Source organism: Mirounga leonina, unplaced genomic scaffold (genome assembly GCF_011800145.1).
Source record: "Mirounga leonina isolate KUSES-001 unplaced genomic scaffold, KU_Mleo_1.0 Mir_172, whole genome shotgun sequence".
NCBI lineage: Eukaryota > Metazoa > Chordata > Mammalia > Carnivora > Phocidae > Mirounga > Mirounga leonina.
Genome location: NW_023270442.1, coordinates 12,856,591 through 12,870,040, shown reverse-complemented (window position 1 = coordinate 12,870,040; position 13,450 = coordinate 12,856,591). Strand labels below are relative to the sequence as shown.

At 45.7% G+C, this 13,450-nt stretch overlaps 1 protein-coding gene across 2 annotated transcripts in view; it reads left to right on the top strand.

Moving 5' to 3' along the window:
* Positions 1–13,450, top strand: part of URB1 (URB1 ribosome biogenesis homolog) — a 67,150-nt gene that overhangs the window by 3,714 nt on the left and 49,986 nt on the right. The window contains exons 3-7 of one of the 2 annotated variants that reach the window (XM_035017590.1): positions 1,433–1,584; positions 2,560–2,692; positions 7,672–7,768; positions 9,981–10,066; positions 11,744–11,869. In XM_035017590.1, coding sequence (XP_034873481.1) covers positions 1,433–1,584; positions 2,560–2,692; positions 7,672–7,768; positions 9,981–10,066; positions 11,744–11,869 — 594 coding nt within the window. Of the gene's footprint in view, positions 1–1,432; positions 1,585–2,559; positions 2,693–7,671; positions 7,769–9,980; positions 10,067–11,743; positions 11,870–13,450 lie in introns of those variants that run through there. The other variant, XM_035017591.1, reaches the window with a different exon arrangement.

Genomic DNA, 13,450 nt, shown 5'->3' with positions numbered 1-13,450 from the left:
TTAATACCCATCACCAGGCTGACCCATCCTCCCACCCCCCTCCCCTCCAGAACCCGCAGTTTGTTTTTCAGAGTCCATCGTCTCTCATGGTTTGTCTCCCCCTCCGATTTCGCCCCCTTCATTCTTCCCCTCCTGCTATCTTTTTTTTTTTCTTAACATATATTGCATTATTTGTTTTAGAGGTACAGATCTGAGATTCAACAGTCTTGCACAATTCACAGCGCTTACCAGAGCACATACCCTCCCCAGTGTCTATCACCCAGTCACCGCATCCCTCCCACCCCACCCCCCACTCCAGCAACCCTCAGTTTGTTTCCTGAGATTAAGAATTCCTCATATCAGTGAGGTCATATGATACATGTCTTTCTCTGTTTGACTTATTTCGCTCAGCATAATACCCTCCAGTTCCATCCACATCATTGCAAATGGCAAGATTTCATTCCTTTTGATGGCTGCATAATATTCCCTTGTGTGTGTACGTATATATATATATACCACATCTTCTTTATCCATTCATCTGTCGATGGACATCTTGGCTCTTTCCACAGTTTGCTATTGTGGACATTGCTGCTATAAACATCGGGGTGCACGTACGCCTTCGGATCCCTACATTTGTATCTTTGGGGTACATATGCAGTAGTAAATGCACTTGGTTTTGACATGGGTTGCTTTTAAGTAATCTCTGAACCCAACCTGGGCTTCGAACTTATAGCCCAAGATCAGGAGTTGCACGCTCTACCGACTGAGCTGGCCAGGCACCCCTTGACGTGGTTTGTTTTAACAAAAAGGAAATAGGTAGAAACCACATGTCGTGGTTGCAGACACATACTGAGTTGACTGTGGTTTTCTGGTTCCAAAGAGGTTCAAAATTTGGGATATTTATGAACCTGTTGAGATCTCAGGGTTATTGCTGTAAGGCTGTAGACCCGAACATCCCCAAAGCAGTGAGGCCTGGTCATGAGTAGAAATTTTTCATTTCATTTTGTGTAATTGTAAGCAAGCAAGCCTCTATTTATTTATTTATTTATTTTTATTATTAAAGATTTTATTTATACATTTGACAGAAACACAGCGAGAGAGGGAACATAAGCAAGGGGAGGGGGAGAGGGAGAAGCAGGCTTCCCATGGAGCAGGGAGCCCAATGCGGGGCTCGATCCCAGGACCTTGGGATCATGACCTGAGCCGAAGGCAGATGCTTAACGACTGAGCCACCCAGGCGCCCAAGCAAGTCTCTGTTTAGCTGGACTATGGGAGCAAGACTAATTCCAGAGCCTGGGGTCTGCGGAGCCACCTGCCAAGCTGTCACCTTCCTGCCTTTGGCTCAGGATCTGTTGAAGGTTTTAAAGTGACTGTGGCTAAGACAAAAGGAACATGTACAGAGGGGAAAAAACAAATGAGCCGATTTGTAAGCATTTCAATTCTGTCTTTGCAGATGCTATTAATATTTCAAGTTTTCGAGGCTATTCTATTGCGGACAGCAAGCGATCTTTCCCATTTTCATGTTGTGGGGACCAACATTGTGAAAAAGCTAATGAATAATCACATGAAGCTCATCTGTGAGTCCCTGTATGCCTCGGGCTACAGGTAAGTTGCCCTTCTGTGGCAGGACTAGCCGTGGGCTTAGTCTGCGTTCAGCTGTCCGTGAGTGCACTTGACCTTCCCTCCACTCATAAAGCAGAGCTGAGCGGTTTCCAAGGCCATCAGGGCTGTGGCTCTGCCCCTGCCACCCCTGTTGACCAGCCCCTCGCTGTCACCGACTCCTACCATGTGTCCTTCTCACTCCTGCCCTGCTGTTCTTACTGTCGTGGGAACCTTTGACTGCAGACATCCTTTCCATTGCCCGTCCTTCTGCCCCAGTGGCTCTTCATGATCGGCTCTCGCTCCCTCCCTCTCTGCTTCAGGACTTCGTGGCGCGGAAGTGTCATCCCCAGGAGGCCTTGTTTCACCACCCCCCATCCACTGTCACTTTCTGTCCATTAGCTTGTGGACAGAAGTATCTGTTTGTAGATCTGTTTGTGTAGCTTGACATTTGACATAATATTCCATGTCAGTTCGCTGACTGCTTCCCTCCGCTAGAATGCAAGGTGCACACAGGTGGGGGCCTTGACTATTCTGGAAGGTGCAGTCTTCCTCCACCTAGAATGGTGCCTGGAGTGTGGTGGGTGCGCAGTAAACCACAGATTCCGGGTGGCTGTGGAAAGGAAAGGCAGCTAAGAGCTTGCTCCTGGAGATGCACACTGTGCAGAAGTCTTCCCCTGCACCCTGCCTCTGTGGGGGATGAGCTGCGGGTCCCCCGGGTACAGGGCAATTTACTGGAGAGAGAAACTGCCATCCTCTTTGTATCATATTTTGTATTCTTGGAGCCCTTTCAGACTCAGTTTTAAGCTTTATTTGGAGATTTTGTTAAGTTGTGTTTTTTTGTTTTTGTTTTAAAGCATGTCTGCATGTCTCTTTCCTTCCTTTTTCTGGCTGGGGGATAGCAGACTACACAACCAGGAGTGCAGCTGGCTCTGTGCTTCAGCTGTTCCTGACATGCCTGATTTTCTCGTCCTTGTGCAGGATGGCCCGAGCCTGTCTGAACCTGATGGCCGCCATGGTGACCCAGGGTCCTGAGGCTGCCAGGGACGTCTACAGCCATTTTGATTTGAATAAAAAGACCTTGTACACCCTGGCGACCAAGAGGGATTCCAAGGTGAGGAGCTCTGAGCATTTCGTACTTCCTGTGTATTTCCTTTCCCTTGGAGGGCCATCGTGGTTTGTTTGTCGTCCTTTCTCTGGCCTTGGTGCTCACGTGGGTGAAGTAGAAGGCCAGTGTGTGCGGAAACGCGTGGCAGAGCCTGAACAACGGACATCTGAGGACAGTTTCTCTGGGGGCCCAGCATTGCGGCGCTTGGCCTGTGAGCGTCTTCGCGGAGTAAAGGAAATAATCTCTATGTGCCTTGTGGCACGGACCCTGTGGGGCATCCCAGTCCTATTCCTATTCTGTCCACTTCGGAGAAAACCCTTGGAAGTTTAAACCAGTGACATCATCAAAGAGGACATTTATGGCTTTTTTTTTTTAAGATTTTATTTATTTATTTGACAGAGAGAGACACAGCAAGAGAGGGAACACAAGCAGGGAGAGTGGGAGAGGGAGAAGCAGGCTTCCCGTGGAGCAGGGAGCCCGATGGGCTTGATCCCAGAATCCTGGGATCGTGACCTGAGCCGAAGGTAGACGCTTAACGACTGAGCCACCCAGGTGCCCGCATTTATGGCTTTTTAATGTGTCCCGTGTCTCCCATCAGTAAGTCTTGTCATGAGTAGGTGCTGGATTGTACCAAAGAGAATGGAAGTGTGAATGGTTTTCAGGAGAGCTGTTACTAAAAAAAAGTTCCTGGGTGGCTCTAGAAGTTTCACTTGGATTTAGAAAGGTTCTTGAGAAGAAGGCACAAGTTGGAGGACTCGGAAGCTGGAGAGAGGTGCCGTGGGCCACCTGTAGGTTGTCTCAGGCCTCCCTGCTGGCGCTGCCGTGCCGGGAGCAGCCGGGGCTGCCTTCTCCACGCCCCCTTCCCGAGCACAAACAGCACCCGGGCAGTTAACCAACCTGTCTGCCGAGGTGGAGAAGCACGGGAGCATAATTTACTCCTGCACCCTGTCCTCTCACTCTTCAGGGAAATGCATGAGTTTCCGCACTGGCAGGTAATAGACTGGAGGTTAATCACAGTATTACCAGGTAACTTTTCTGGCTCTGTGAGGTTGGCCCAGTGTTGAGGGTTTTCCTGGCACGACAAATAAGGTGTTCTTCTGAGGAAAAAATTCCAGGTCTTACTGTCTCATGGATACTCTTCTTTATTATCGTGAGTTATTTACATACTATGAATGTGTCAACAAATTCCATTCATTGGGTAATGGCTGCTGACATTTAAATGTGTTTCTAATAAAAAGAATTTACGTGCTGTTTGCACACTAGGGCAAATGTCATGGTTCTTTGGTCTTCCTTGGCAGTCAGCCTGCCAGTGATTATCCATCAGATTCGCTTCCCATTTCTCTCTTGACCTCAGCCAGCTCGGTCCTGTAAGTAAAATATGTCAGGACCCCGGACCACCCACCAAGACAAGGAGGGAAGGCCCAACACAGGCTCCCCTGCCTGAGCCCCGGCTGCAGGCTGTGTGCGCGCTGCTCACCTCAGGGTCCTCTTGGCAAGTTATATTTTACACCTCCTTGATCTGTAAAGTGGGAATTGTTGTCAAGACGAAAGTGTTTTTACTTTATGGTGTACCTCAAATATTTTGTTGTGGGAAATGATTTTTAGGCATTAAATTTTTTTCCCATACAGGAACGTTAGGGACATTAAAAAATAGCAGCACAGAGAACCCGTCCTCCAGCTGCAGACATGGTCCCCTCTGCCACGTTTTTGGTTTGTTTGGGGGCAGTCGAGTATAGCGGATCCCACATGTGAACCATATTCCCTTACGCATATTTCAGTGTGTACCTCTAACAGAAAGCGACCTTGTAAAACACAGAACCACAGTACCATCCCTGCACATGATACTGTTCATAACTCTTAATATCACCGATGCCCAGTTTGGTCTCAAGTTTTTCCCACTATCTCTGAAGTGTCTTTACACTTTATGGTTCAAATCAGGATCCAAACAGGGGCTACATATTGTGTTTGGTGGGTCTGTTAAATTTCTTCATGTTGTTAGAGTTTTCTGTCACCACCCCCCCACCTTTTTTTTCATGCCATTTAGTTATTGAAGCTGATGGATATCTAGATCTATTTTTTTTTAATAAGTGTGTTTTAACATTTTGGAGGGAATTGTTAAAGCCTCATAAAGAGAGAGGATTATGGTTCTCTTTCGTCCAGCCAAAGAAAGCACTGTTCATATCGTTTGCCAAAAAGCAGTTTTACTAAATATGTTTTGGTCTATTTTAGACTGTGTTTGCAGAACAAGCCATAAAGAGTTCAGGATGCTTTCTTCCTAGGATTATAGCACTGTGAAGTCACAGGGTAGGAATGAGGAGTAGGCATGTGACCCTCTTGCCTTTGATGGAGCTTGCTGGAGATGGAGGGCGGAGGCCCAGGGGACAGTGAGGAGCTGTCTGGCCAGGAGGATGAGCAGGAGGTGTGGCCGTGGCTGCTTGGAGTGGGGCGGGTGCTGTGTCTTGGGGGTCTTGGTTTGTTCACAGTGTCGGAAACCTGAAATCTGGGGTTGGCTGCGATATACAAGATGGATAGCAGGAGGTGAGGACTACATTCCATATCAGTTCAGGATTCGTTGCTGGGGGGACCTTGAGGGGATCTAGTCCCAACTGCTGTGTATAAGCAGGATGGAAAGATCTAGAATGGCACATAACCGGGACCTGCATTCCAGTACTTAAGTGGACAACCCCCCCCAAAACTGTACGTAGAGTCTTTCTAACTAGCTAGCAAAGCACAGAACCTAATTTAGTCTTACCAGGCAAGTTTTGGCATCGTACCAGCATTCTTTTGAAACACGAGGCATACGTAGATCAGGATAACAAGTTAACTGCTTGAATTAGTTGACATGTTTCTTTCAATGAGAAGGCATCTACATAGCATGGGAGCAGTGGTTACTTTAAGCTTCCTGAGGACAGGGACAACATCTTAGTCATCTTTGTGTCCTCCCTGGGCCTGAGATTATGGCATCTTGAATATAAATGGTGTTTGAACAAGATTGAATTGGTGAGTTTTAAAGGCACTGAAACATTGCTGGTACTCTGAGGAAATGCAGCTCATTTTCAAGACTTTAGTGACCATTGTACCCAAATTCCATATTGTGAGGAAGTCTGCAGAGTAGTCCCCAGAATGGGGAGGATAGTTTTGAGCTCTTAGTGTTTCTAATGTGTTTCTAATAAAATTCTAATAAAAAGAATTTTTGGAATAAACCAGCATTGGTCTGATAAGGTTTTGCTGAACTGCTGTGGGGCATGGATGGAGGTGTAGACCCTTGAATACAGTCAGTGTGCAAGGCCTCCATCCAGATGTTGCAGAGCGTGGGTCAGGTGGCCTTTCTCTTCTCCCTGAGAAACATACGCCCAATAAAACAAGACAATTAATTAAATACTCATGTAGAGGCCTAAATGGTTCCAAGTTTGGTCCTTGCATCTTGAGAACAAGCGAAATAAAAATGCCTGGAAGCTCTGAGAAGAAAACACTTCTCTAAAGTCAGACATAAAGTCACACATGCAGCAGTATGTTTGTACAGTTATTTCGTACTTTGTAATTCTAGGACATACTCACTTAGTAGCTGTGTGACCTTGAATGAGTTTTTAAAACCTATTTCCTCATCTGTAAAATGGGTGTAGAAGGCATCTCCACTTCAAGTTGTTATAAGGAGTAAATGAAGCCCCAATGTGCAGCCTTTGACTTGGTGTCTGACATATAGTAAGTGCTCAATAAATGACATTGATCTCCCCCTCCTCCTCCTCACCACCACCACCACCACCACCACACTGCCACTGCTAAATGGAATGGAACTATCTGGAAGGCTGACTTCTTAATCTTTTCCAGGCATCCAGGGCAGTAATTCTCCATGGTATTAACTTAGTTCTTGGCAGCAAATTAAGGTATCTTTGGAATAACTGAAGTAGGGAGGAGAGTACAGTTGAAGCAGTGGAGTGCTGGTGTAGCCGATGAGCCGTGCGCATGACCGGCCACCGGGGTGTGAAAATTACTGGGAGGGAAAGTTGATCACATGGCCCCCACCACTTCCCCTGAGGTGTTGGTGGCTGGTCATAGCCGGTGGGCCCTCCTTGAGGATGCCCACTGTCCTGGATCGTGGCCGCATCCTGCAGGACCCCATAGATGGCAGTCCGGGAAGGCCATGCTGGGTTTGTAATATGGCAGCATCTGGGCTTTGGTGTCTGGTGTGAATTTATAATACCTAATAAAACCCAGACATCACCTCTTTGGTGTCAACAAAAGCAGCACTGATCTTTCCATTGGCTCTGGATTTTCTGGATTTTCAAAAACATGTGTATGATTTCACTGGCAAGTGAAGCAGATGGGATCTGGATGGGCAGAGAATCCTCTGCTCTATACCAAAGTGGTCCGTAAACCACAAATGGTTATGTATGATGGCAGAAGGGGACACAACTGTACCTTACCCATACTTATGTGTTTATTAAGCAGTGAGCCATTATGCTGTTGCTTTAAGCATAGTGGATGAAAATCGGTATTTCAGAGAGACATGTTGGTAATTTTTTTCTTTACTTTTGGCCCATTTCTTGACATTTGTCTTTTTTTAGAGAGGGAGAAGGGGGAGGGGCAGAGGGGGGAGAGAGAGAATCTTAAGCAGGCTCCACGCCCAGTGCAGAGCCCAGTGTGACCCTGAGATCATGACCTGAGTGCAGATCAAGAGTCAGACGCTTAACCGACTGAGCCACCCAGGCGCTCTATACTTTTGTGTTTAGAAACAGCTTGAAAGAGAAAGAAAAGAGCAGAAGATGGAGGGAAACGAGCAAAGAAAAAAACCCCATGTTCTCACAGAGAGATGACTGCAGGTTTTAGACTCTGAGCCTTCTGATGCCACAAGCCCCAAGGCCTCGGTGCCACTGGGATGGGAGGGGCGCGTGAGCTGCGGAGTCCCTGCTTCGGGCGGGGGGGGTGGGGGGGGAAGGGACGGGGTGTGCATACGCAAATGACACGCGGTCTCCTTCACCCCCCAGGGCGTGCACGATGTCCGGCTGGCCTACATCCAGTTTGCGCTTTCCTTTCTGATCGCTAGTGATGACAGCACGATAGCGCAAGTGCTGGAGTTGAAAGGTAGGTGCGCCCCTTTGTCTCGTAGCAAAGCCTGATTGCAATTGGTTTTTGGAAAGTCTCCCGCAAAGCATTTTTCCCAGGTTGAAAAAAGTCTACAGCTTTTGCAGCCGCTGCATGCACGAGCATGAAGGATGCATGTGTGGCGAAGCTTCGGTCAGTGCAGTTTGGAGGTGGCTAGTCAGCATGAACAGAGGTATTCCTGCTCTGCTATCTGGAATGCTGAGCAATGTCCTAACAAAGGATGGATGCAGACTTCAGAGACTCCTGCTCCAGAACCCACACAGATACGTAGCCCTAGCTACCTGGCCTTTAGTAATTGGGTTTGAAAAAATAAAGTTTAGGGTGCCTGGGTGGCTCAGCTGGTTAAGCGACTGCCTTCGGCTCAGGTCATGATCCTGGAGTCCCGGGATCGAGTCCCGCATCGGGCTCCCTGCTCAGCAGGGAGTCTGCTTCTCCCTCTGACCCTCCCCCCTCTCATGCTCTCTCTATCTTATTCTCTCTCTCAAATAAATAAATAAAATCTTTTAAAAAAAAATAAAAAAAAATAAAATTTAATCCCTTCAATAGCTTTGCCACGTGTTACCAGAATATCACGAGGAGAGCTTCAAAGAATGGCAACTGGACCACCTTCTGGTGGTTGTCACCCTAGAGCCAGGCTTGGCATAGTTTAGGCTGTTAGGGCCACTTGTATTTTATCAAGAGCTTCAGTAAGACAGAGAGTGGCAGCCCAGACCACACTTAGCACATGGTAGTCGTTCAGTATGATCCCGCAGAATCGAGCCCTGTCTGCAGGTGGGGAGCTGTTCCATGTCCCTGCTGGAGGTCTGGGAGTTGTTGGAGGAACGGCGTGGTGTCTGTGTGGCCCAGTGCGGTCAGGTCTCCAGCCCGTCCCTCACCTCCCCCAGGGTGGGAGACCTGAGCTCTCTCCAGATGACTTCTAGGGACCATTTAAGAACAGGGTGTGGGTGCTGGTCACCCTGTATGTCGTCAGCCCTGGTCCATGCGGGGAGCCATGTTGCACTGTGGAAGCAGCCCCGTGGAGGAGACCCCTTCGTCGTGTGCCTTTCCTGCTTGTGGCCAGCTCCTACCAGGGCTAGGAGTCCTGCAGAACTCCCCTGGGTCATCTCCGCTGTCTGGCCTTTATTAAAGGACAGTGGTTTGGGGTTATTCATGGACACTGCTAACGGGGCAGGGATGCACTTCAGTTCATGTTTTGGCGAAGCATTTTGGCCATTTGTGTGAGAACTTTTAAAAAGGTTTGATCCAGCCATTTCATGTCTAGTCATTTATCCTAAGGGAAGAATTAAGGAGGTGAGTAGAGGTTTTCTTAGGGGCTATTTTTTCATGTTAGCTGAAAATTGGACGACTCCTGACTGTCCACCAACAAGGGATTGATTGTGCAGAAATGGTGTAGAAATACACTTCCTGACATCAACCTTTTAAACAATGTGTGATTGGGTATAAACTCAGTTGTAAAACTGTCAAGTATCCCATTTTATAAAAAGATAAATGTAACAGAATATGGCTATATCAGAAGGTTAACAGTTAACTAGCAGCCCAGATGTTAACAGTGTTAGCCTCTGGGTAGTGGAGTCATGGATCCTTTCAGATTTCATTCTTTTGGTTTGTCTGGTATTTTCCAATTTTTTTTTTGAGAATGAGTTTGCTTTTGTAGAAAGTCAGTGTGCCCACTGAGCACCAATGGAGCAAGTGAAATTGTAATCGCCTTGATGTTTCTTCCCAGTATCACCAGTATATTAGTATATGGCATCAAGCTGTGGTGGCTGATTCCTTGGGGATTCAAAAATACGAAAAGAAAGCAAACAGATCATCCCGAATTCTGCCACCAGTGAATAAAATGATGACCATCATTTAAAATATAACTAAGCCTAAGCAAAGAGACATTTAGCAAAATTGTGATCATACCATACTTTTATTTTAGTTAATGTGAGAAAAGGAAAGTAAAACAACCAAACTTCTGAACTTTTTTAATGGTTCTGTCATTGTTTTACTTTTAGGTATTAATTTCCTATGTCATGAAGTGGTTATCCTACTGTGAACTTGTGTAATTGAAAAAAGACAAACCTTAAAAAAAAAAAAGAGGGAAGAAAATGGCATTGTGTGCTGTACCATTTTAAGAAGTAATGTTCTCGCATCTGTTCTCATGTTCAAAATATTTTTGAGTTTAATGCTTTGAACCTTTTACTTTCAGAATTTATTCCTTGCATTTTTAGCTCAGGCGTAAAGGAAGACAGGATTTCTACTGTCAATATTTTGTTATCCACGCTGAAAACAAAGGTATGTGGTTTTACTCAGTGTTCCTGTCGTTGGTCTTCTCCAGAGTTTGACAAGACCCTAGAGCTGTAACGGCTTAGGGCACACGGGTTGTTGTGTAGGTGGAAATGGAAAACCTTTTCTTTTTTTTTTTTTAAGATTTTATTTATTTATTTGAGAGAGAGAATGAGATAGCATGAGAGAGGGGAGGGGTCAGAGAGAGAGGCAGACTCCCTGCCAAGCAGGGAGCCCGACGTGGGACTCGATCCCGGGACTCCAGGATCATGACCTGAGCCGAAGGCAGTTGCTTAACCAAGTGAGCCACCCAGGCGCCCGGAAAACCTTTCCTTAAGGCTGCCGTATCATCACACCAGGAGAAAAGCTGTGGCTCACTATTTCACGGGAAGCCTTTGGATTAATTGTGAGCTGGAAATTACAGCTGCTCTTATTTACACACCTAGCAAAATGTCATATTGAATTACCTTACATATTCTGCCTTTTGCAAGCATCTTGTAGAAATTTTAGAATCGGCTGAAAGAATCGCTGTCTTCCATACAGAAGCAACTTGAATGATCAGCTAGAAAAAATCTTGTGACTGTCCCAGCAGAAAAAGCTGTGAAAACCATGAACTGGCAGTCCACATAAAAATAGCTAATTCGCATAGTATATTTAAAACTGTGGTTCTCAGCTGGGAGTGATTTTGTGCCCCTCACTATGGGACATTCGGAAGTGTCTGGAAACATCTTTGGTTATCATAGCTGGAGAAGTACATCTGGCATCTAGTCGGTGGAGGCCAGGGATGCTGCTCAGCATCCTACAATGCACAAGACAGTCCCCTATGACAGTTATTTGTCCCAGAGTATCAGTAGTGCTGAGGTTGAGAAACCCTGATTTAAAGTAAATACAAGTCATGAGATACAGGGGTTTTTTTTTTGCCTATCAAGTTAGCATTGACCTTTTAAAAACAGTGATATTCAGTGCTAGCAAAGATGTTTTGAATGGGTACTTTTCTGGAGGAAGTGTTTGAGCAGGTCTGGCAGTATGTGTCAGAGGTCTTAAAAATGTTCTAGACTTGGGGGTGTTGGGGTTCCCTGAGAACCACCCAGGAAGCAAATTTGAAACATATACACCTGGGCCACATCCCCAGAGGTTCTGGGAGTGGGTCTGGGGGGAACTGAGAAATGGTGCCCCGTTTCCAAGCCTATAATCAGGAATGCAGGGGAGACTCTGTACAAGGATGCTGATGACAACCAGAGGGGAAACAGCCCACTTGTACCCACCCAGGGAATGGTGAAATAAATTATGGTCACTCGTGGGCTAGAGTGATACTCAGCCCTCCAAAATGAGTTTCTAAAGGAGTTTTTAATGATGTGGGAATTCCAAGCTCATGTTATATAAGTAAAAGTGGGCAGAAAACTGTTAAGTATAATCTCAGAGAGGTGAAAAGCCCAAACCAAACGGTACGTACATGTACATATTATGTGCTGCGGGGCGAGGGCTGAAAGGAAATGAACTGGGATGCTAACTGTGCGTACCCTAGGATTGCTCGAAGATTGTTGAATTTTGCTTTTCTTTTTTATGTTTTTCCTTTTTTTGGTCACACATTTTGCCATAGGCCTACATGATTTTTGTAATGACGAAATACAAGAAACACTTTTAAAAATTGCATTCCTTGAAATTCATTTGTTTTATTGTTTTCAGGTAGTTCACAATAAAAATATCACCAAAACCCAGAAGGTGCGTTTCTTTACCGGGCAGTTACTGAACCACATAGCAGCTCTCTACAGCTGGAATGGGATTGTTGATGTGAGCCTGGAAAATGTCAAGGTACAGTCCTCTTGGGTTTGAGTTAACCTCACTGTTAGCGTGTGGTCCTCACAGCTGGAGGCTGAGGAATTTACTTGCCTTAAAAAAAAAAAAAGTTCCCCCCATTTGATCTGTTTCTCTTGGCTTGTGGTTCTATTAATTCTCAGCTTAGATGAAATATGATCTTCCAAATTTTATTTCTTTACAAGGTTTTTTTCCTAATCTCTGAGGTATTATGATATTAGACTTTTTTTCTTAGAGAAAACTCTTATTCCCTTTAGCTGAGTGACATGCTGGTTCTCCCTGTGGGGCTTGCCCAGTAGACGTATGGTGTTGATCTAGGCTCTTTTCCTCCTCTCATTGACCTCCTCTTTTCCTTCATTCCGTTCTTTCCATACCAGTTTTTGGGATTTCAAGGCCTGTTGGTTTCACTTCAGGATCCCAAGTGTCTAGGAAAACCCCAATTTCCTCACCTCCTGACATGTGTAATTTATTCTGTAATAGTTCCTCAAGTGTTGAATTAGACCGGTTGCTCTCGAGTTGACCCAAGGCCAGTGTACCTTTTAATCCTCCTCATTTTGATTTTCCTCAGGGTGTTTCTGAACATGGACTTGGCCAGAGTAGTGAAGGCTCAGACTTCCTGTGAACTTTATAGTAATTTACCTCTCAAGAGCCCTGTGTTTTACCTCCTTTTATCTCTGTGACTTGCCTCTGTCCTCTTGTTTTGAACATGTTTTGTAAGCTCTATTACCAGGAAGCCTCGGAGGCTTAATAAAAACACTCCCAAATGTGGAATTTTATTCAAAAGAGCACAAGAAATTAAGTCATTCTTAAGCTTGTTTAAAAATACAAGTTTAAACTTGCCCCTCTTAAGAGTATTTTTTAATCTTTTTTTTTTTTTTTTTTAATGGTTCTACTTTATAGGTGAGGACATTCAAATTCAGAGAGTTAGGTAATGCCCTCATCACTGGTTATGTTCTGGTGTCCAGCCAGAAGCTGTCCGGGAGCCCATTAAGAGTTGCGTCATTAGAATAAAAACTGCTCCTATCACCTAGGACAGTCCAGGGGATTTTAGAGCCCTGTGTGGATACTGATCTCACCCCTGTCATTCAGGAAAGTACAGGGGTTTTAGCAGATCTCTGCCAGCAACCGGGGGTACAGACCAAATTCATTTGACCCCTGAATTAGGCAGGGCTAGGGGCGCCAACCCCCGTGCAGTCAAAAATCCGTGTACAGCTTCTGACTCCCCCCAAAAACCTAACCACTAATAGCCTAGTGTTGACTGACAGACTTACCCGTAACATAAACAGTCGATTCACCCATATTTTGAATGTTAGGTGTATTGTATCCTGTCTGGTTATGATAGAGTAAGCTGGAGAAAAGTAAATGTTATTAAGGAAATCATAAGATGGGCGCCTGGGTGGCTCAGTTGGTTAAGCGACTGCCTTCGGCTCAGGTCATGATCCTGGAGTCCCGGGATCGAGTCCCGCATCGGGCTCCCTGCTCGGCAGGGAGTCTGCTTCTCCCTCTGACCCTCCTCCCTCTCATGCTGTCTCATTCTCGCTCTCTCAAATGAATAAATAAATCTTAAAAAAAAAAAAA